General features: G+C 37.8%; 1 protein-coding gene across 1 annotated transcript in view; it reads right to left on the bottom strand.

Annotated features, from left to right (window-relative positions):
- Positions 1-724: 724 nt before the first annotated feature.
- baiap2l1a (BAR/IMD domain containing adaptor protein 2 like 1a) overlaps positions 725-22027 on the bottom strand; it is a 147939-nt gene continuing 126636 nt past the window's right edge. Inside the window, exons 13-14 of the mRNA XM_060840564.1 lie at positions 11264-11304; positions 725-7949 (exon numbers count right to left, since the gene is read on the bottom strand). Coding sequence (XP_060696547.1) covers positions 7877-7949; positions 11264-11304 — 114 coding nt within the window. The 3' untranslated portion in view covers positions 725-7876. The remainder of the gene's footprint in view (positions 7950-11263; positions 11305-22027) is intronic.

Below are 22027 nucleotides of genomic sequence, written 5' to 3'. Positions count from 1 at the left end.
CTCCCACCCAGGATATTTGTGCCCCTCCAATTCAGGTGCAACCCGTCCTTCATGAAGGTATTCCAATGGTCTAGGTATCTGAAGCCCTCCCTCCTACACCAGCCTTGCAGCCAAGTGTTAAGCTGCATTCGCTGACTGCTCCTCATCTCACTATCGGTGGCACCGGTAGCAAACCTGAGATCACTACTCTATTCATCCTGCTCTTCAGCTTCCAACCTAACTCTCTGTAGTCACTTTTCAGATCCTCAATCCCTTTCCTGGCTATATCATTGGTGCCAATATGTACCACGATTTCTGGCTGATCACCCTCCCCCTTCAGAAACTTGTAAACCTGATCGGCGACATCCCAGACCTTGGCTGGCAACATACCTTCCAGGAGTCCCGTTCCTGACCACAAAATCTCCTGTCAACTCTAAATAGATCAATTGATTTTAGGGCATGACAATAAATTGGTTTGATGCATGGTTATATGCCTATTAGTAAAAGATACTTTTCATTTATTTTAAGCTATAGTGACTTGGGTATATATGGGATAGGCACCAGGAACAATGGGGAATTTCATTTTCTTTCATTAACATTAGCAAACAGAACAAAATCTCTTTTTAAGTAAAAGTCAGACTTTATGGTTATATAAAAAAAACATTTCTCCTGTACACTTACACCAAATCATTTTACTTTGTTTTGCTGTTATCAGCAAGTTGTAAAGTACACAACAGAAGAGTTAAATTATAAAACATTAATTTTCCCAGTGAAAGGCTTATAGAAGAAAGTTTAAATTAATAACAATTCCAAGTAGTCCTGAAAGCACTTTAATACAGAAGGACATCTAAATGAATTAAAAACTGAAATTATGATCAATTATTGCACTTTAAGACCTTTACTACATTTACAGTACATTCTTCAGTTTTAGGCCACTTCAAACTATACAAATTTGATAAATTTTGTAAATCATATATAATCTATCAACCTTGAGTGTTTACTAAGTTAGAAAGATTTCAGATCAAATGAATTGAGCTTAATTTTCTGTCAGCTGATCATGGCAGAAATTGATTTGGACAGGAGGAATGGTCTTCAAGCATTTCTTGTATAAATTCAGACTTCAAAAATGAATGAATCACCCGATGAAATATCAGGCCATCTTAGAAGAAAAAGTGCATTTTCTAGTTTTATTCAGCTAAAAAAAAATGTTAAGCAGATAGTTGCAGAACCTCATTGATGGCAGTCATGGAGTCATGTCCTACAGTGAAAACAGCCTGCAACTAGTGACAGGACCATGCAGACAGTTTTGGAATTTACTGTACATCAGTACATAAAGATACTTTTTAAAATAAAAGTATCATTTTCCATCCATTAAATGGATATGGCATTCCATTGGTACAGGGTCAATTTTTAATCTAGTATTAGGTGAGGTGTCAAACCATTATTTCACCTGATCCCATAGATTTCCTGTCTGGCAAGTTACTTTGATGTTCGCCCTCATTCATCATTTCAACTCATCTGTCTTGTGCTGAAAAAAGCATCTTATTCTTGAAGTTCTCAAAAAAGAAACATCTTAGTTTTATTCCCATTGTTCCAGAGGTAGCAGTCAGTTCAGATAATCAAATGCAAACACTACCAAGTGGCAGTTAACGACGAACAGGATTGACAAACTACTTTCTTTAATACTTCAGAGCAGAGCCATTGTTTGGTGTCTTGCAAGTAGTGTGGCTGGTTGTGGTTATGAAAGATTTCTGAACATAAATACACCTATTCCATACACTGCTTTCTTTAAACACTCATATGTATAAAAGATCAAATTTAACATATTAACAACTAGGCAAGAATACACAAAGTCAAACAGTACCAATGTGCAAGATTGCTAAAACATTTTAACAGTAATGTGATCTCACTAAACATTAGTTGCACAATTGTTAAAACTCATTCTACCTATTTAGATACAAGAATATTTACTTATATAAGCATTATATATTTAACAGTTTTAAGTATTGAGTTTGGAGGAAAATGAAAAATTGGATCTCGAAATAACAGAGGACTTTTCCAAGTTTTACCTTCAAATCGATGTACTCTGTAGAAATAAATATGTCGTGTTTTTTGAGAGTTAGAATTAGTTTTAATGCCATCGCAGAAAATTAGTATTTAAAAGATTAGTCCAGAGTTTAGTCTCCCATCACTGACCAGCCCAACATGGATTGGTAAAGTTTCAATTATTAAATCTTTTGAATATTCCTGCATAAATTGATGGATTTTCAGGCTATGAACTGTTACCTGATGTCAGGTTTAATTGCTTTGTATTAAGAAGGCTTTCTGAAAATGTAAACTTGACATCATTTCTAGTTTTTCTTATAATGCAATACCACCCACCGGTTGCTGAGATTATCATTGTTTGCAATGAAGTTCCATTAACAGCAGTATTCAGAGCAAGGCCAAGAGAGTAGTCTATGGTGATCAGTGCAAAATCAGTATTATAGTATTCCTAGAGTCAAGAGTTATATAGCTTTGAAACGGACCCTTCAGTCCAACTCTGTCCATGCCGGCCAGATATCCTAATCTAAGGAGTCCCATTTACCAACTTGCATTTTACTGAAGCTTCCAAAACTAAGTTTTATCCTGGCCATTAATATATCTATATGGACTTCAGGAAGGCGTTCATCAAGGTTCCCCATGGGAGACTGGTTAGCAAGGTTAGATCTCATGGAATAATGGGAGAACTAGCCATTTGGATACAGAACTGGCTCAAAGGTGCATGGTGGCGGAGGGTTGTTTTTCAGACTGGAGGCCTGTGACCAGTGGAGTGCCACAAGGATTGGTACTGGGTCCTCTACCTTTTGTCATTTATATAAATGATATGGATGTGAGCATAAGAGGTACAGTTAGTAAGTTTGCAGATGACACCAAAATTGGAGATGTAGTGGATAGTGAAGGATGTTACCTCAGATTACAACAGGATCTTGACCAGATGGGCCAATGGGCTGAGAAGTGGCAGATGGAGTTGAATTCAGATAAATGCGAGATGCTGCATTATGGGAAAGCAAATCTTAGCAGGACTTATACACTTAATAGTAATGTCCTCGAGAGTGCTGCTAAACAAAGAGACCTTGGAATGCAGGTTCATAGCTCCTTGAAAGTGGAGTCGCAGGTTGATAGGATAGTGAAGGTGGCGTTTGGTATGCTTTCCTTTATTGGTCAGAGTACTGAGTACAGGAGTTGGGAGGTCATGTTGCAGCTGTACATGACATTGGTTAGGCCACTGTTGGAATATTGCATGCAATTCTGGTCTCCTTCCTATTGGAAAGATGTTGTGAAACTTGAAAGGGTTCAGAAAAGATTTACAAGGATGTTGCCAGGGTTGGAGAATTTGAGCTATAGGGAGAGGCTGAACAGGCTGGGGCTGATGGGTCTGTTTCCATGCTGTACATCTCTATGACTCTAATAGTTACATATACTACAAATCACCATAGCTACAATCAGCAACTTGACCCCAGTCTTATATGTCTTCAATAAATGCAATTTAAAGTTAAGGTGCTTAGTGGATCCAACCTTCAAATTTCCATCAGAAATACAGGGATAATTTAATTGCAGTTTTTCCATTTACCTGTGACTGCAATTTGTTGGCCAGGCAAAAGAAAATATTCATGTTAGGTGGCTGAATTATTTTTCTATCATGGTTGGATTGTGATGGATATTTCAGTCATCCTATCACTTACCCTGCTGAAAACATGAAACTTTTTTCACTTATTATCTTTCTGACCTAATGACGACCTGAAGTGTGTTTTTCAGGCAGGCAAAGCAGCTAATTTGTACCTGGTGAAATCCTAGTGATGAACTTCTGTTGGTAAATCCATAATGCTATTAAACTACTGCTTTTAGATTTCCACAAAGTATAGAAAAAGAAAAATGCTTTCCATATCATTTAAAAATATATGTTATACAATTAATACCAGAGTTGCTTTCAGGTGTCAAATCTCTGCATCACCTTCAGAATTACTCAAACAGTTTCTAGGCACCAGGAAAGTGAAGCCCTTTAACACAGATTCTAATGATATTTTAGAGGCTTGACAGAACACTGAAAAATTTACAATAACGTACATCAACTAAACATCGTGCTTGGAATGGCAGATGTTGTAAATGTTTGTATAAGTTTCCATAGTGGTATTCACACTATTTGTATTTGCAAACCTCAGTTCAATTTTGCTGATGGGCAACAAAAATGTTTAGTTACAGAACTCCAAACCTCAGTTTAGTGTTAAACCAAAATTCTCTTTAATAGCCTAAATGTCTTCAGTAAATTCCTGCTGAGTATTTAAAATATCATTAGGTTTATAATGCCGTTTCATGAACTTTGCAATATTATCAGTTTGAAAAAGATGAATAAAGTTTTGATAAATCTGTTCACTTGAATTGTGAAACACTAAACAGTACATATATTACCATGTTTGGGAAGAACAGAGAGAGTACTTTTAGCTGTTTAATACCAGGTTAAGGACCTGGTTCTTCGCCTTGTCAAAGGTGTTGGTAGTAAATAAGCAAAACATAAGTATATTGTTCAACATTAAACCATATTGCCTAATTGAGTTTCTTGCTATAGAATATTTGTAGTAAATATTTTCTCATGACAACACTGCATTGGATACATTTTACACATCCTTTGCTGGATTATGGGTGACTGTGAATTACTATTGCAATGTCTATTAAGAGGAAATCTTTACTTCTACATAAGCTCACTAGTGAAAAGATTCACAAAGTTTACATCAGAGTGGTGCTGGAAAAGCACAGCGGGTCAGACAGTATCCGAGGAGCAGGAAAATCGACGTTTCGGGCAAAAGCCCTTCTTGCTCCTCGGATGCTGCCTGACTCGCTGTGCTTTTCCAGCGCCACATTGATGTAAACTCTAGTTTCCAACATCTGCAGTCCTTACTTTTGCCTAAAAGATACACAAATTCCAGCTTTGTCTCTACAGTATTGTAGAGCTAAGGAACTGAGCTACATCTCTTCATTTTAATCACATTTTGAATATTAAGCAAACACTTCAGTTATTTTAGTTAGCTATTTAGTCTATTTTAGCTGTGAGTTCTGTGCTAGATTTCACTATTTTAAAACAGCAGATCACAGAGTATCATTCCTGTCTACTGTCTAAAGTAAAGTCCACAGACAGTAATGACATTTTCACTATGGTCTGATTGATAATTTAGGAATAAACCTATATTTAGTGTGGAAGCAAAAAGTATAGACAGTATTAGTCCAGCCATCTCAAAAGCAAAAGGAATATAAAATGATAGCATGAAAATATGTTGAAAAGTATCAAGGGCCCATACAAATGCCAGTTTCAAAATGGAGCTAGACATTGTTCTTGGGTCTGAGTTTAACCTTTGGATTAAATACTTAAAGTAGAATTAGATGTATGTGCAGGTGGTGACAACTGTTACACTAACATTCAGTCACAGTGGAGCAACAATCATTGAATACACATTTGAATAATAGGGTACATCTGATGAAGCTGTAGTGGGAATTGAGTGTGCTCTAGTCCTCCGATATACTCAAATGCTGTGTATGTGTGTTTTTGGAAGGGACTAGGGGAAGATAAGAGAAACAAATGCAGATTGTAGGGATAAAGGCCTATAATAAATGACACCTGCAAGGGGACCACAAATGGGACTTCATGCCTGAAGAAACATCAATGGAGACGAGTCCTTTCAGAAAGTAGGAACAATTCTAAAATAGTACAGAAAAGGAAAATCTGAAAAGCTACTGCAAGGTAAGAGAATATGGCACAGGCTCAAGCTGACAAAAGGCAAATTTAAGGCTGATCTGTCACGCACTTGGAACAAATGTTCCAGAGAAGTGATGTAAATTTTAAGGTTCTTTGCTGTGGAAAATAGCATTCCCCATCTTACTAACCTTGCATAGTGTTTGTGCATATTATGACTCATTTCTAATCTCTACACTATATATTTCCAGTCTTCAATTGTGAGATCAACAGTAGACAAATTCTATTTTGATTGCTCTATATTTTATATTTGCATTTTGGCCCACACACAGTTTCTGATTGTATTCATTATTTCATTTTATGTACACTTTTAAAGATAATGAAAGTATGGTCACCTGTAGCAGCCTGTTACATTTTAGGCATCACATCGTGTAACCACCAAAGCAAAACACTTCAGTAAGTAACAAGTGAAATGGCAAACACCTGCAAAATGTTTGAGAGAACAAGCATTGATTTCCAATACCTCTATTCCATGCAAAAGTGCACATATCCCTATACCCTTTAACTGAGTTCATAAACTGCAGTAAAGCAAGGTAAATGAATACAAATTCATAATTATTGCTTAATCTTTGAAGTGTTGCAATTGATTGAAATACTGTTTCTTTACTTTTGGTTCCAGGCAATGATCAGATTTCCTAATTGGGTATCTTGTAGTTTGTTACATAGATCTTAATCTGACGATAATTGGGAAAAGTTGCAAGTGTACAAATTAAGAAACACACACACACACACACACACACACACACACAGCTTTAAAAGGTAGCACTTCTTACAAATAAAAAGAAAATATATCCAGTACAAACCAATTAACATGTTGATTTTTCTTCAGATCAATAAAGCTTTGGCCAATGCATTTAAAATGTGTCACAAGTGGATCTAATCTGGTTTGGTTTTTGGAAAAAAATAAATTTGGTTGGGCTGCTACTGTAAGATGTGCATATACATGTAGCATATTTAAAAATGAAAATCAGAAAATGTTGGAAATGCAAAGCAGGCTCATCAGCATTAGTGAAAAGGTTGCATTAACCTTTTGTCTGGCAAAGGGACCGCTGACAGTTCTATATCCAAAACGTTAACCTCAGTCAGAACGGTCAATGTTTTCAATGTGGATCTTTGTCCATATCCTTTTCCACTTTGCTGATGTGGATCGGCCTGCCAATATTTTCTGTTATTTTATATTTGCATCTTCTCAATTGTTAAATTTAAATAGCAGAAAAAAAGGAGTGAGAAATCTCGAATTCTAGAATTTGAGTGAAAATGAGTCATGTAGCCCCACCAGCTTTAAATATCTCTAGCTGGTATAAATAAAAGCTTTTGGAGGAAAAACAATGGAAAAGTAGAAGGAGCAATGATTAGAAAATAAAATTAAGTGTGTACACATATCCATCCCTGAGAGAAGAATTGAATGGGTACAGTGAGTTGACACGTATGACTATGGCTTCCATTCCTGATGTTAAAACAAAATCTATTCTAGCATATTACTGTTTCAAATGCACATGCCAATGAGCTAGAGGCTTGTTCCTTCAAGAACACCAGTCATAGCATGCATCCTTTTAAAGAAGCAAGCTCTGGATTTTTCAGATACAAAGCTATTGACCTGACACAAACCATAGATATTGCCTGACCTGCTTTTTTCCAACAGATTAATGTTTTTATAATGTCCAGAGTCCTACCTCCTATATTCAATAAAATAATGACCAATGCATTCAGATTTTCCCCCAAAAACAATTGCTTTGGTTAAATATTAAGCATCAAAGTGAATGAATTTCTGACTAAACTGTAGAGCACAAGCATCAGGATCTTGGAAGATAACAGCTTTTTCAAACAATGAATGTGCTCTAACAAAAAGTTTTTCCTATATCCCTTATAATATTAAGATTCACTGTAAATGCTGTACTCTTTCAACTGTAAGATCTTTTGTCCCACCACCATTTATACAAGAGCATTTCTGCAGTGATTAATTTGGATATTAGCATAAATAATATATTAATGAATATAAACTATCAAGAGCAGTTTGTACAAAAGGTATGATTGCTTATATAGTATTAATTTAAAATGGCATCTGTTGGTTTCAACTGCATGACTGATTGAGGATTATTTACAACTTGTGCACTAAATAACTGGCGCCGATCTGTCATTTGTTATTGTTGGTCGGAGCTTTACTGTAGCAAAAGGATTTCCTCCACTGAAACAGGAAAAAGAAATCAAAAAATTAAAAAGATGAACATATTACTAACATAACTTAGACAATATTTCATTACAATAACAAAGCAATCCATCATGCAAACATTATTCTTCTAGTTTTACCACACAAGGTTGTGGATAGGAGTAGGGTTATAATATAAAGTTGCACACATTATACAAAAATTAGAAACGTACAAAAATCATTTGCAAAATTTTTGCGCATACAATGCACCTGGACCTTTAAGATTAGTTTGCTCTGTGTGCAATCTTGACAATTTCTTTAATCTGCATAAAAGTAATTGCATCCTTGAAAAAGAATTTCAAAGAAGAACTTATTTTTAAGTTGTGTAACTCTGGGATAGATAAATAGTGAGGGATTTAGAGATGAAGGAATTCTTACTGTATCCCGGAAAGTTTTTAAAAGCCTGTATTTGGAAAGTCCTACAAGAGGGAGGCCAACAATGAAACCAGTCAAGTGGGACAGCATTTCAGTGGCAGTGACCATAACTCAGTCAGGTTTAAAATAATCACGCAAAAGGACAAAGATGGACTAGATACAAAGGTTCTGGACAGGGGAAAGGCAGATTTTAATATGATAACATGGCCAAAGTGGACAGGGAGCAGCTACTTGTAGCAAAATCTACATCAGAACAGTGGGAGATTTTCAAAAAGGAAATAGTTAAAATTCTGGGCCAACATGTTCAGGATTGGACAAAGTGGAAAAGGGAAGCTTATAACAAACACAGAGGACTCAAAACATCTCAAACCCTAGGAGGTGCAAAGAAAATACTGAGGGTTACTTAAAAATATATAATTAGAACAGTAAAGGATGGGGTGGGTGAAAAAGTAACTAATGGGTAAAATAAAGGATTGTTGGGTTCAGAAAAGATTTACAAGGATGTTGCGAGGATTGGAGAATTTGAGCTATAGGGAGAGGCTGAACAGGCTGGGGCTATTTTCTCTGGACCGGAGGCTGAAGGGTGATCTTATAGAGGTTTACAAAATCATGAGGGGCATGGATAGGGTAAATAGGCAAAGTCTTTTCCTTGGGGTCAGGGAGTCCAGAACTAGAGGGTATAGGTTTAGGGTGAGAGGAGAAAGATATAACAGAGACCTAAGGGGGAACTTTTTCATGCAGATGGTGGTACGTGTATGGAATGAGCTGCCAGAGGAAGTGGTGGTACATTTGCAACATTTAAGAGGCATTTGGATGGGTATATGAATAAGGAGGTTTTGGAGGGATATGGGCTGGGTGCTGGCAGGTGGGACTTGATTGGGTTGGGATATCTGGTCGGCATGGACGGGTTGGACCGAAGGGTCTGTTCCCATGTTGTACATCTCTGACTCTCTGAAATTAGAACCTATTGAGAGTGAAGTAGCATATCTTGTATGGAGTCAGAGGACATAGGTGAGGTTGTAAGTGAATACATCTGTATTTGCTTCGGATGATGTAGGGATAAGAGATCAGACAGAAAGACTGATATATTTTAGAAGAATTTATGAATAGCAGCATTAGTAGATTTGGAGGTCTTAAAATTGGATAGAATAAAGCCCAGGTGAGATTTATCTCAGGCTGCTGTGGGAGGAGATTGTGGAAGGCAAGGGGAGGGATCATAGGAGTCCTGACATTAAATTTCAAATCCTCTGGAAATAGGAGGTGCCAGAGAACTGAAGGATGGCTAAAGTGATTACATTATTCAAGGAGCGTGCTCAGAATGAACCAGGGAACTATATGCCAGTGAATTTAACATCAGTGATAGGGAAACAATTGGAATGAAAACTTGATGGATAGAGTTAATCTCCACTGGTTGAGACTGGGGTCAAGACAGTAAGAGCTAATGAGGTCCAGGGCATTTTGGTAAATGGGATCCAAAACTGGCTTAATGGGAGGAGGCAGAGACGATAGTCAGAAGTTGTTTTAGGGAATGGAAACTTATGTCCACTGGCATTCCTCAGGGTTCAGTACTTGATTCCTCGCTATTTGCAGTAGACATTAATGATCTAGACACGAATATAGTTGGTTTGATCAAGAAGCCTCTTTATGTGTGATACAACTCTACTCCATGTAATTTTTTTTAAGATTAAGTCATATTTGTGAATCAAATAAAAATGTTTGACGGAGTGTGCATTGCTGGCAAGGACAGTGTGAGCAGTTTCCTTCAACTGCTGCAGTCTGTGTGATGTAGATACGCAGAGTACGTTACAGAAATCCAGAATTTTGTTTGCGAATAATGAAGAACAGTTAATAAACAGAATAATAAATCAAGATGTTGCACAACTTGGCAGGAAACATGAAAATGATGGTGTTTCCACATGCATTGTTCTAGGGCAGTGCTTGATAAAATGTTTCCCATTCCAAGGATTAAGAATTGCATGATTTCCATCCATCCATCCATGCCATCTAAGTGTGGAGAGCCTGGAAAGTTGTGTGTTCATGAGGGGAAAAGTGGATGTTGGTGAGCCATGAGAGTGACGAAGAAAGGCATTAGGAACAGGAATCAGTTTTAAAGATCAGTTAGATCACTCACCATTCAAACAAATGCAAGGATTCAAAGGCGGCCTGCTGTTGCAAAGGCGGATTGAAGCAAAAGGACCCTCACTTTGGGAAGCACTTTGGCAGGCATGGCAGAAGCAGGAAAATAATTTTGGGTTGGGGTGGGCAGGATGTGAATTATTTCTAATTATTAACATCACTATTTCCAAGAAAAGTAACAAACAGTTCAAAACAACCTTAAAATTCCATCAACTTCTGACTAGCATGAAATAATAAACATTTTTATTTACATGAACATGGATGAATTTTTAAAGTAAGATTACAGTAATGAAATGAGATTTTAAAAAAATGAAACTAGGCTTTTCATTGAAATACAATTTCAGGTACAGAATTCCTTTGAGTCTGGGTTGAGACAACTGTCAAAGTTTGTACAGATACCTTAGATCTTCCACATAGACTTATTTTCAGCTATCCAGCATTATGGTTAAAGAGATATTCATGTCTTGAACTGTTCCATCCTAAAAACATGAACACCGGCCCCTGATCAAGCAGAGAGCTCATGCGGTGCATGGTAACATATTGAGCATTGAGCAGTTACTATACTGCAGATGCTGGAAAGCTGAAATATAACAAAGTGTTCGAAATATTCAGCATGACAGATGGTATCTGTGAAAAGTAACAGAGTCAAAATTACAAGTTAAGACAAAATTGAAAAAAATTGAAACATCAACTCTGTTTCTCTCCAGAGATGTTGCCTGACCTGCTGAGTATTTCTATCATTTTTCTAGGAACAATAATTGTTGCGAGAACATATCCCTTACCTAAGGAAAGGTGGTTTCATGATGCCATTTGGCTCCGAACTCTGTAAAAAAGAAATGGAAGTTTGATGCTGCATGTCTATGACAAAAGGAATGCTTCAAGTTTACAATCCATGACAATTGGCAACTGCTGTTGTGACAATAAAAACTGTAAAGAACTTGCGTTTACAACCTGGAATGTCACAAAATGCTTCACAGACAAGTGTAAGCACTGTTGAAAAATTGGGAATTTTAAATGTTGACAACACATGAACAATAACTAGAATTTCCAGCTGTAACTACTGTCAAATGTTAAATTAACAGAAATATCTCCTGAAATATAAATTAAAAATAGAAATACCTGGTGTTTGTGTATCTAGCTTAATCATTTATGCACTAGGATTCCATCATGTAACCCTTACAGCCGATTTCTTATTTGGATTCAAGGGCAATATTTTCAATCATTCAATAATTCAACATTCTGATCTACCTAAGTTATAACATACTACCATCACTTAAGTGTTACCACTGGCAGGGAGTGTCTATTCAACCAACCTTGAAAAAGATAAATAATTGGAAGGGGTAAAATAAAAAAAATTTCACTAGTTATTAGTCAACTAAGTGTTTGTTTGTTTGTATGGGTAGCATGGTGGCTCAGTGGTTAGCATTACTGTCTCTCAGCGCCAGGGACCCGGGTTCAATTCCTGCCTCAGGCAACTGTCTTTGTGGCACATTCTCCCTGTGTCTGCGTGGGTTTCCTCTGGGTGCTCCAGTTTCCTCCCACGATCCAAAGATGTGCAGTTCAGATGAACTGGCCATGCTAAATTGCCCATAGTGTTAGGTGTATTAGGGGTAAATGTAGGGGAATGGGTTTGGGTGGCTCTTCGGAGGGTCAGTGTGGACTTATTGGGCCAAAGGGCCTGTTTCCACACTGTAGGTAATCTAATCTAATCCATTTAAAAAAATACTTACAAGAATTATAATTGAAATATTTCTGATTATTTAGTTGCTAAAATATCATTATGGTTTTTGGATAAAAATTACAGAAACTGACTGCTTAGGGACTAGAATTAAAAGTAACTTCAACCAGAAAAGATAATGATGGTTCAGTTTCCTCAAAGTAAGCAGGTCCAGTGATAGCACTGGTATATGCTGTACAAAAGCAAAACAGAACCATTTTGGATGCCAAATTATAAAAGATCATTTCATTTTATTTGAATGGATAAGAAAATAAAGTACTTGTTTTTGTGAAAATAGATCAAATTCATTCCTGTACTGCATGCTCTGCTTAGAAAATATAGACAAACTACAGCTTCAGATCAGTTGTTCACCTCTTACAGTACAGATTTTAATCACAGGAGGGCAGTATTTAACTGGAGGGGCATGATACAAATCATTTCTGGAGCAAGCTGCAACAAATCTTCAGATATTAAAATCTGCTCTATAGAGCAGCTTCAACAAGTTCTAAACAAACACTTCGATGTTCCAAACAGTCGCCTCTTCACCATTGACATTAAATCTCTTGACATTCCATCCCCTATCAGTGAGAGCTCTGAATCTTTCTGGAATGGCATCCATTATTACCTTCATCCATCATTACCTTCCTCCACTTGGCTGAACGTTTTTTTCTTTATCAAACAGCTACTCCTTTAATTCAATTTATTTCCTCCAAATAAAGTACCATTATTTGGATGCACACATATCTTAGCCACTTCTGCCTTTTTCTGGGATGTGTGGAGCATTCCCCTTTTTTAGGATATACTCAGGTCCTCTCCCATGACACTTTTCGTCATATTTTGATAATTAGAATTCCTCCTTTCACCACAGATTGGAAAATTTAATTAACATAGTTTCCATCTTCTCCGTTTCTTTCAGTTGCATGCGCAGCACCAACATTTTACTTACTCCAGTCTTTATTTCTGGGATAGGTCATCAAGGATGTGTTGCTAATACAGAGATACATTTTGTTGAAGATTTTCTTTTTCATCAAGACAATTCACAAGAATACTCACAAAACCAAAAACAATGTACATACTGTACAAGAGGAGAGTGCTGATTGGTTGGCAAGTGGACTTTGATTGGTAGAGACTCTGGCATGGTGAATGCAACTACTAATGATAATTGATAGTTAATGGCTGGACTAATTTTTAGAAGCTTTCCACAACCAAAGTTAAACAGACTTATCTATCATTGCTGGGATTATCCTTACAACCTTTCTTGATCAAGGCTGTAATGTTTGAAATTCTTCAGTCTACTGGCACCTTCTGAGTCCAGGGATGAAGACAGTTTATGACTAGCGCCCCCAAAATTTCTACCCTGGCTTCCTTCAAAAAAGCCTTGGATGTATCTCATCTGGTCCTGGTGCATTGTCACTTTTGAGAACCAACAGTCTATTAAAGACCTCTCCCTTACTAATTTTGAACACTTCTAGTGACAGAGTTTCCTTCTCTGTCACAATGACTTGGGCAGCACCTCTTTTTAAGAGAGGAATGCAAAGCATATATAACACCTTTGCCATGCCCCTGCCTCCATGTGTAAATCCTCTTTCAGTCTCCAATTGGCCATACCACTCCTTTAGCCATTCTTTTACTACTTATATGCCAGCAGAAGATTTAGGGATTCCCTTGATGTTAGCTGCTTGTCTTTGCTTATAATTCCACTTTTTCTCTCTTATTTGGTTCCTTGCCTCCCCGCTGAACCTTCGGTATTCCTATTGTCAAGTATAGATCAAATCGCTCTGAACCTACACTAAATGGATTGCAAGGCAGCAGTTTATTCCCACCGTCTCAAGGACAACTAGGAATGGGCAATAAGCGCTGGCCCAGCCAGTGATGCCCACGTCCCACGAGCAAATTTTAAAAATCTTAAAAATAACAATATTGATTAAATAAAGTTTAAATGGGGCGGCACGGTGGCACAGTGGTTAGCACTGCTGCCTCACAGCGCCAGGGATCTGGGTTCAATTCCCGCCTCAGGCGACTGACTGTGTGGAGTTTGCACGTTCTCCCCGTGTCTGCGTGGGTTTCCTCCGGGTGCTCCGGTTTCCTCCCACAGTCCAAAGATGTGCGGATTAGGTGAATTGGCCATGCTAAATTGCCCGTAGTGTTAGGTAAGGGGTATATGTAGGGGTATGGGTGGGTTGCGCTTCGGCGGGTCGGTGTGGACTTGTTGGGCCGAAGGGCCTGTTTCCACACTGTAAGTAATCTAATCTAAAAGTCATTAATAAGCCATGAACTAAAAAAAATCCTAAAACACGTTCTGTGCAATGTTATTGGAGGAATGTCTGCACTTGTGCAGTTTTTTTCAAAGGTATGGTTGTATACTGCCCAACCTATAACCTTTGTCACCTGGAGGGATAAGGGAAGCATTTGCATTTGAACACTAACACCTTCAAATTCCCGTCCACGTCACAAAGCATTCAGATTTGGACATCCATCATAATTTCTTCATGGTTTCTGGGTCAAAACATCTTCACCACATCAACTGCAGCGGTTCAAGGTGAAAGCCAGCCACCATCATCTTACCTGGGGAGTGATTGCTGGCCTTGTCCAGATCACAGTAATTATTTTACACAAATCTTTCAGGGTGTGCAGCACCATGACTTTTGCCACATTTACGGATTTCAATTCAGTGTAATAAATATTCCACATATGTTTTCAAAATATGCTAACCACCTCACACTTATTCTACACATTCGTAAAATAAAGGTGAAACTGATATTGGTGTTAAAATAAGACAAAATAAACTGTAGTGGCCCAACAATGAAATAATCAGGCAGTATATGAAAAATTCTCATAATTGTCTTTTAAGCTTATTACATCGACTGTATGGTTTTAAAAAGTGAATGTTGGAAAACTTTGATACCAGAAACAACCTGACAAGAAAGGTGATAAAGATTATTATCTTTAGGACTACCTTCATTCCTCCAGCAAAAACAAAAAACAAAAACATTCTCCACACAATACTGGACTTGAAGTTGACATTCAATTGTTTTGGTGAAACCACACAGTTGGTGGTAACTAAATCATATTTTAAAAGCCTTCAGATGTTTGGGAACAGATCACAATTTTTGTCAAGAGGCTCTCTCGCCAACTCTGTAATTAACTGCATGGCAAATGGCAGAATATCAAAATAATTAGACAACTGGTAGGATTTCTATTTCAGCCTGGAGTGCCATTTCTATTGGTAATAAGCATTACTGTCGCATAAAAAAAAAGAGAGACAAAAGTCAAACCTGGTAGCAGAACAAAATCATGGACCATACGACCATCTGTGACATTCACTGCATTTGGCTGTCACTTAAATGGTCTGAATCCAAGAGCCCCAGTTTTTGAACTTGATTAGATTTGAACCCAGGATTAGGATTTAAAAGTTGTCTCTCCCATATTTAAGCTGCAACTGGAATATGACTATTGAATAAATTTAAAATAAAACATGTGGAACAAGCCATCGGAATAGATAATAAATGGAACAATAGCTGTCTAGACACCCCAGCTCAAATTCTCCTGATGGTGGCCCACACAAGTATCGCCTCCTGTCTGCACCAACACAACTTGCGTCCCAACAACTAAAATATCAGGGCTCACTTCAGGTACAGTTGCGCCAAGGGACAGTTTTTCACCCACTGCTGAATTAGTTTGGTTCACTGATTTAAGATAGTTTCAGTTGAGAGTGTGGTGCTGGAAAAGCACAGCAGATCAGGCAGCATCCAATACGCAGGAGAGTCGATGTTTCAGGCATAAACCCTTCATCACGAATGGCCTTCTCCAGCAGTCCTCACTTTTTCCTGGTCGATTTCAATCCTACTGCAAAGCCTCTTCCAAGGATGCCTAGCTTGAAGAAGTTCTCCTCCTCCAGAGTCTGTAGTCCTCACTTTCTCCTCAAGATCATTTGAGTCAATTTGAAAGTAATGATACACAGTGGAATGGCAAAGAGAATTTAAAGACCGTAACTGCATTGGCACTTCCATCAGATCGAAGAAGTCTCCAAGCAAAGTGTACAGAATTCCAAAATCTGGACTAAAAGACATCTGCTTTGCAAATATAGGAACCAACTTTTCGGTACCTTACAAGAGATTGGCTTACATTTGTAAAGGAGGTCTGCACTCCTTCTAAAGATTTAAGCTATCTTTAAAAATAACCTGCATCTCCCAGACTGGAAGCCGAGTGTATAAACTATCAAGGGTAGCAATATTTCTACATTGCCAAGGGAAACTCCCAGATGACAATAGTGAAGAACTTCAGCTTTTAGGCTGGAAGGCAGAGCTGGAAGAGGTGGAAAGTAGCAAATAGGTCACCTTGCTGTGTGTTGTTTAAGTGTAGATTTGTGGATTAGAGTGGATATGTGGATTGTTAGAGTGTCAGATAGCTTGTCAACACATACAAATGAAGAGTGATTAGCCAGAGAAGGTTCCAGAAGGCAGTGTGTGTGACTGGAACTAAATAGCAGTATGACTGACCTTCGGGAAATGGAAGAAATAGTTGAAACAAATTAGAGTAACAGGACATACAAATATGCCAGTTGAGTTATCAACAAAATAATTACAACATTGCTTAAATATATTCTATGATATTAAAAAAATCACATATCTGGAAGTATACTAAATAGAAATTATCCAAACATGCCTGCTAGATTGACTCTGTTGTTTTAAAATCCAATAATGATACAAAAACTTTCTGGGAATGTGATGACCAATGTAGTCAAGTTTTTCAAATAGTGAAAATGTATAATTTAAAGGCTTAGGGTTAAGAGGTGCTGTGGACTTTACTTCTGTATTGCATGTGTTTCTACATTAAACATTAACTAGCAGTTTTCGAATGTTGAAAAAATGGTTCTCATTTCAGATGGAGTCACCTGTTCATGTCACATGAATCTTCTGCTAAACTGCTAGCTAGCAGCTATGCCAAGTACTACTTTTCAATGCAATAAATCCTTAATGGATTAATAAAAACAATTACATGCAAAGGACATCTTGATCCAAATATCAAGACTCCAAGTTCCTAGCCTAATTTGTTTAACTTAGGGCACCAACTGCAATCATTACATATTTATTTCTTATACCCTTTAAAATGTTGAATTCTGGATTTCATCCACACATATTTAGGAAATAATTGTATTACAGTTAATCTCAAAGCAACACAGGGTGTCCCCTTTTCCAAAGGCATCACACAGAATAGTCCTCTTAAACATTTTAGAAAACAAAAGCTATCTATTTTGTGAAATTTGCAACTCCAGATGAGTAATGTCAGCACTTGAGAGTGTTTCTATTTTGGGCACTCAACATCAGAATAAAGTATATCTAGGTCATACACAGGACAAGTCGAGCCTATACTCTCTTATGAATACTCAGCTCTAGACTTAAAGACCATATTCCATATCAGCAAAAAAAATCTATATTTTGTTGCTCTAATTGTTCTTTTCATTGAGATTGCAAGTGGCAAATTATACTTGAGGACAATAAATCACTAACACTTTAATCTACTCACTACATCTAACTGAAAGCACAGCCACAATTTTAACCATAACATGTACATAATTTATTTTGGCAAGCTAAACATGACTTTAAACGTAGAAATTGTAAAACAAACTTAAATATTTTACTTAGAACTTTATAATGGCAATATTTTCAAAGGACCATATAAATTTGTTAAAGGTAAACTTGCTTTAACTATATAGTACTTCAGAACAACAAGCTCTACATTCGTTACAACAGATTTCTTATTAATTTCACATCCAAGATGTACAAATAATTAACAAACCAAATAAACTGGATTCAAAAATAAAAGAGTTGTTGAAAAAATGTTCAAAACTAGATTCTAGTTATTGTGTCCTCTAAATCCAAATCATTCCTGCAAATGCTCTTGCTTTTGCTAATAATCAGAAATTACACATTCAGCTAACAAGGTTCCTTACCATTAAAAGTACTAGTTTCAAACAATTTTCAATCTGATTTTCATGTAGGTAAAATTTTAATACTGCTATTGATTCCATTTCAAATTAATATAATTTTCTACTTAATTTATTTTACTGCAGTAATTGTACAATAAACTTTTATGAAAGCAAAAAGGCAAAATGCTAGAGCAGACATTATAGCAATTCTAAAAAGTTACAATTGTAAACCCTTTTGCAGTTTTAATTTTCATGAAAATAGTCCAAATCATTGCACACTGGCAAAAGCTGAATTATTAACTTTTAGGTCATAGTGATTGTGAAGAAATAGATAGTAACAAGTTTTTGTTTTAAAAAGCATTAAAAATGACTGGCAAATACATCAAAGGAAAAGTAAAAATTTAAACCAATAAGGCCCTGATGGTTCAATAAGCTTACACAATGAGTAGCCAAACTATACAGATCAGGAAGTCCCTAATGTTTTAACTCTGAATCTATGTGGAATAAAAATTATAAATAACCCCCATTTCAAGGATTTGGACATTAAAAATTACACGGGGGTGTAGGGTGAAGGTCTTGGGGGAATGAGGGCAAGAGATGACAGAAGTTAAAGATGAAAATAAAAGTTAACACACCACTCACACACAGCTGACTCAAAGCAATACAGAAGTCTGACAGCAGATCATTCTTCCTTCCTTTGCTGCCAAGGAATTTTGACAAAAGGTGGAGGTTAGGGCTTTTAAAAAAAGTATTGCTCATTATTCTTCAACTGAATTGTTGAAGCTGAGGACGATACCTTTTTCAATTGCCTACTGCCAAGTTGAACATCAGTCTATGAGAATCACCTACTGACATTTTGTCCTTTCTAAAACAGCTGGTCTGACTAGCAGTTTCTCCAATGTTTTAGTAAAGATTGCGGACGTTAATCTGCTTTGCTACTCACCTATTGTTTTTATTTTCTATCCAAAACAGATTGGGGGAAGGTTTGGTTGTGGGATTCAGAATGAAATTGGTCTTAGTTAACGGCCTTGTAAAAAGAGAAATTAGAAGCAAGAATGGGACAATGAGCCTGCTAAAGTAATCAATATGACCACGGCTAATCCTCTAGGTCAATGATATGTTCCTGTTTCAAAAATATAGCAATGCACATTATTTATCATGAGAACTGTTAAGCCATTTTTAAAAATTGCTTACTCTTTCATATTCCTGATTTAAAATCTAAAAATCTCTTTCTTGAATGTATTCAATGACTTGGCGTCCATAGCCATCAAAAATTCCACAGTTGTAGGTGATGTTGTTCCGATCTATCTGCTTTCCTTGTTCTTATAGATGCAAGTGGCTGTGGGTTTGGAACTTGCCATTTAAGGATCTTTGGTGAATCTCTACAGTGTAGATAGTACACAGTACTGCTCCTGAGCATAGCTATAGAGAGTTTGCAGGCTTGTGGATGTGGTGTTAATCAAACAGGCTGCTTTGTCCTGGATGGTGTTGTGCTTCTGGAGTGCTGTTGGAGCAGCAACCATCCAGTCAAGAAGGGAGTATTTCATAACACTCCTGACCTGTGCCTTGTAGGTGATGCTGAAAATGTGTTGCTGGAAAGGCGCAGCAGATCAGGCAGCATCCAAGAAGCAGGAGAATCGACGTTTCGGGCATGAGCCCTTCTTCAGGAATGTAGGTGATGGACAAGCTTTGGGGACTCAGGAGTGGAGTTACTCACTTCAGTATTGCTAGCCTCTGACCTGCTTTTGTAGCCACTGTGTTTAAGTGGAGAGACCACTGGAGTTTCTGGTCAATAGTAATCCCAGGCTGTTGATGGCGTGGGGATTCAGTGATGGTAATACTATTGAATATCAGGGTGTAGTGGTTAGATTGCCTTATTATAGATGATGATAGCCCGAGGTTTGTGGTGCAAATGACCCAACAACCAAAACCATCTTCCTATGTGCCTGGTTTGATTCCAACCAGCAGAGAGTTTGCCCTCTGATTTCATCAATTCCAGTTTTGCTCCTTGATGACACATTCAATCGATGGGGCCTTGATGTCAACTGCAGTCACTTTCACCTTATCTCTGGATTTTTTCCATGTTTGATCCAAGGCTGTGAGGTCAGGATCCGAGTGGCCCAGGGAGAGCCAAACTGGGTTCTGTGAACAGGTGCTGTTTGATAGCACTGTTGATGACACTTTTCACCAATCTACTGATGATCCAGAGTAGACTGATTGGGCAGTAATTAGCTGCGTTGGAGTGGCAAGTTCTGGACCACAAGTCTTCATTATTGTTGCGGATATTGTTAGGGTCAATAGCCTTTGTAGCATCCAGTGCCTCTAATTGTTTCTTGATATCATATGGATTGAACGGAATGGCTGAAGAGTGGTATTTCAGAGGGCAATTGAGAATTGGTCACATTACTGAGAGTCTGGAATCTCACACAAGCCAGACCAGATAAGGATGGTAGATTTTCTTCCCTAAAGGATATTAGTGAGCCAGATGGGTTTTTCTGACTATTTGCAATGATTTCATGGTCATCAGTAGATACTTCATTCCAGAATTTTAAAAATTGAATTCAAAATCCACCATTCGATAGTCACAGGTGAGGTGCCGGAAGACTGGAGGTTGGCAAACGTGGTGCCACTGTTTAAAAAGGGCGGGAACTATAGACCAGAGAGCCTGACCTCGGTGGTGGGCAAGTTGTTGGAGGGAATCCTGAGGGACAGGATGTACACGTATTTGGAAAGGCAAGGACTGATTCAGGAAAGTCAACATGGCTTTGTGCATGGGAACTCATGTCTCACAAACTTGGTTGAGTTTATTTGAAGAAGTAACAAAGAAGATTGATGAGGACAGAGCAGTAGATTTGATCTTATATGGACTTCAGTAAGGTGTTCTTCAAGGTTCCCCATGAGAGACTGATTAGCAAGGTTAGATCTCATGGAATACAGGAAGAACTAGCCATTTGGTTACAGAACTGGCTCAAAAATGTAAAGACAGAGGGTGGTGGAAGAGGGTTGTTTTTCAGACTGGAGGCGTGTGACCAGTGGAATGCCACAAGGATCGGTGCTGGGTCCTCTACTTTTTTTACATAAATAATTTGGATGTGAGCATAAGAGGTACAGTTAGTAATTTTGCAGATGACACCAAAATTGGAGGTGTAGTGGACAGGGAAGAGGGTTACCTCCGATTACAACAGAATCTTGACCAGATGGACCAATGGGCTGAGAAGTGGCAGATGGAGTTTAATTCAGATAAATGCAAGGTGCTGCATTTTGGAAAGCAAATCTTAGCAGGACTAATATACTTAATGGTAAGATCCTAGGGTGTGTTGCTGAACAAAGGGACCTTGGAGTGCAGGTTCATAGCTCCTTGAAAGTGGAGTCGCAGGTAATGAAGGCGACTTTTGGTATGCTTTCCTTTATTGGTCAAAGTATTGAATACAGGAGTTGGGAGGTCATGTTGCGAGTGTACAGGACATTGGTTAGGCCACTGTTGGAATATTGCATGCAATTCCGGTCTCCTTCCTATCGGAAAAATGTTGCCAAACTTGAAAGGGTTCAGAAAAGAGATTTACAAGGATATTGCCAGGGTTGGAGGATCTGAGCTACAGGGAGAGGCTGAACAGGCTGGGGCTGTTTTCCCTGGAGCGTTGGAGGCTGAGGTTTACCTTAGGTTTGTAAACCTTATAGAGGTTTACAAAATTATGAGGGGCATGGATAGGATAAATAAACAAAGTCTTTTCCCTGGGGTCGGAAGTCCAGAACTAGAGGGCATAGGTTTAGGTTGAGAGGGGAAAGATATAAAAGAGACCTAAGAGACAACCTTTTCACAGAGGGTGGTACGTGTATGGAATGAGCTGCCAGAGGATGTGGTGGAGGCTGGTACAATTGCAATATTTAAGAGGCATTTCG

Source organism: Hemiscyllium ocellatum, chromosome 20, assembly GCF_020745735.1.
Source record: "Hemiscyllium ocellatum isolate sHemOce1 chromosome 20, sHemOce1.pat.X.cur, whole genome shotgun sequence".
NCBI lineage: Eukaryota > Metazoa > Chordata > Chondrichthyes > Orectolobiformes > Hemiscylliidae > Hemiscyllium > Hemiscyllium ocellatum.
Note: the sequence above shows the minus strand (reverse complement) of the source record. Positions and strands in the feature narration are given on the sequence as shown.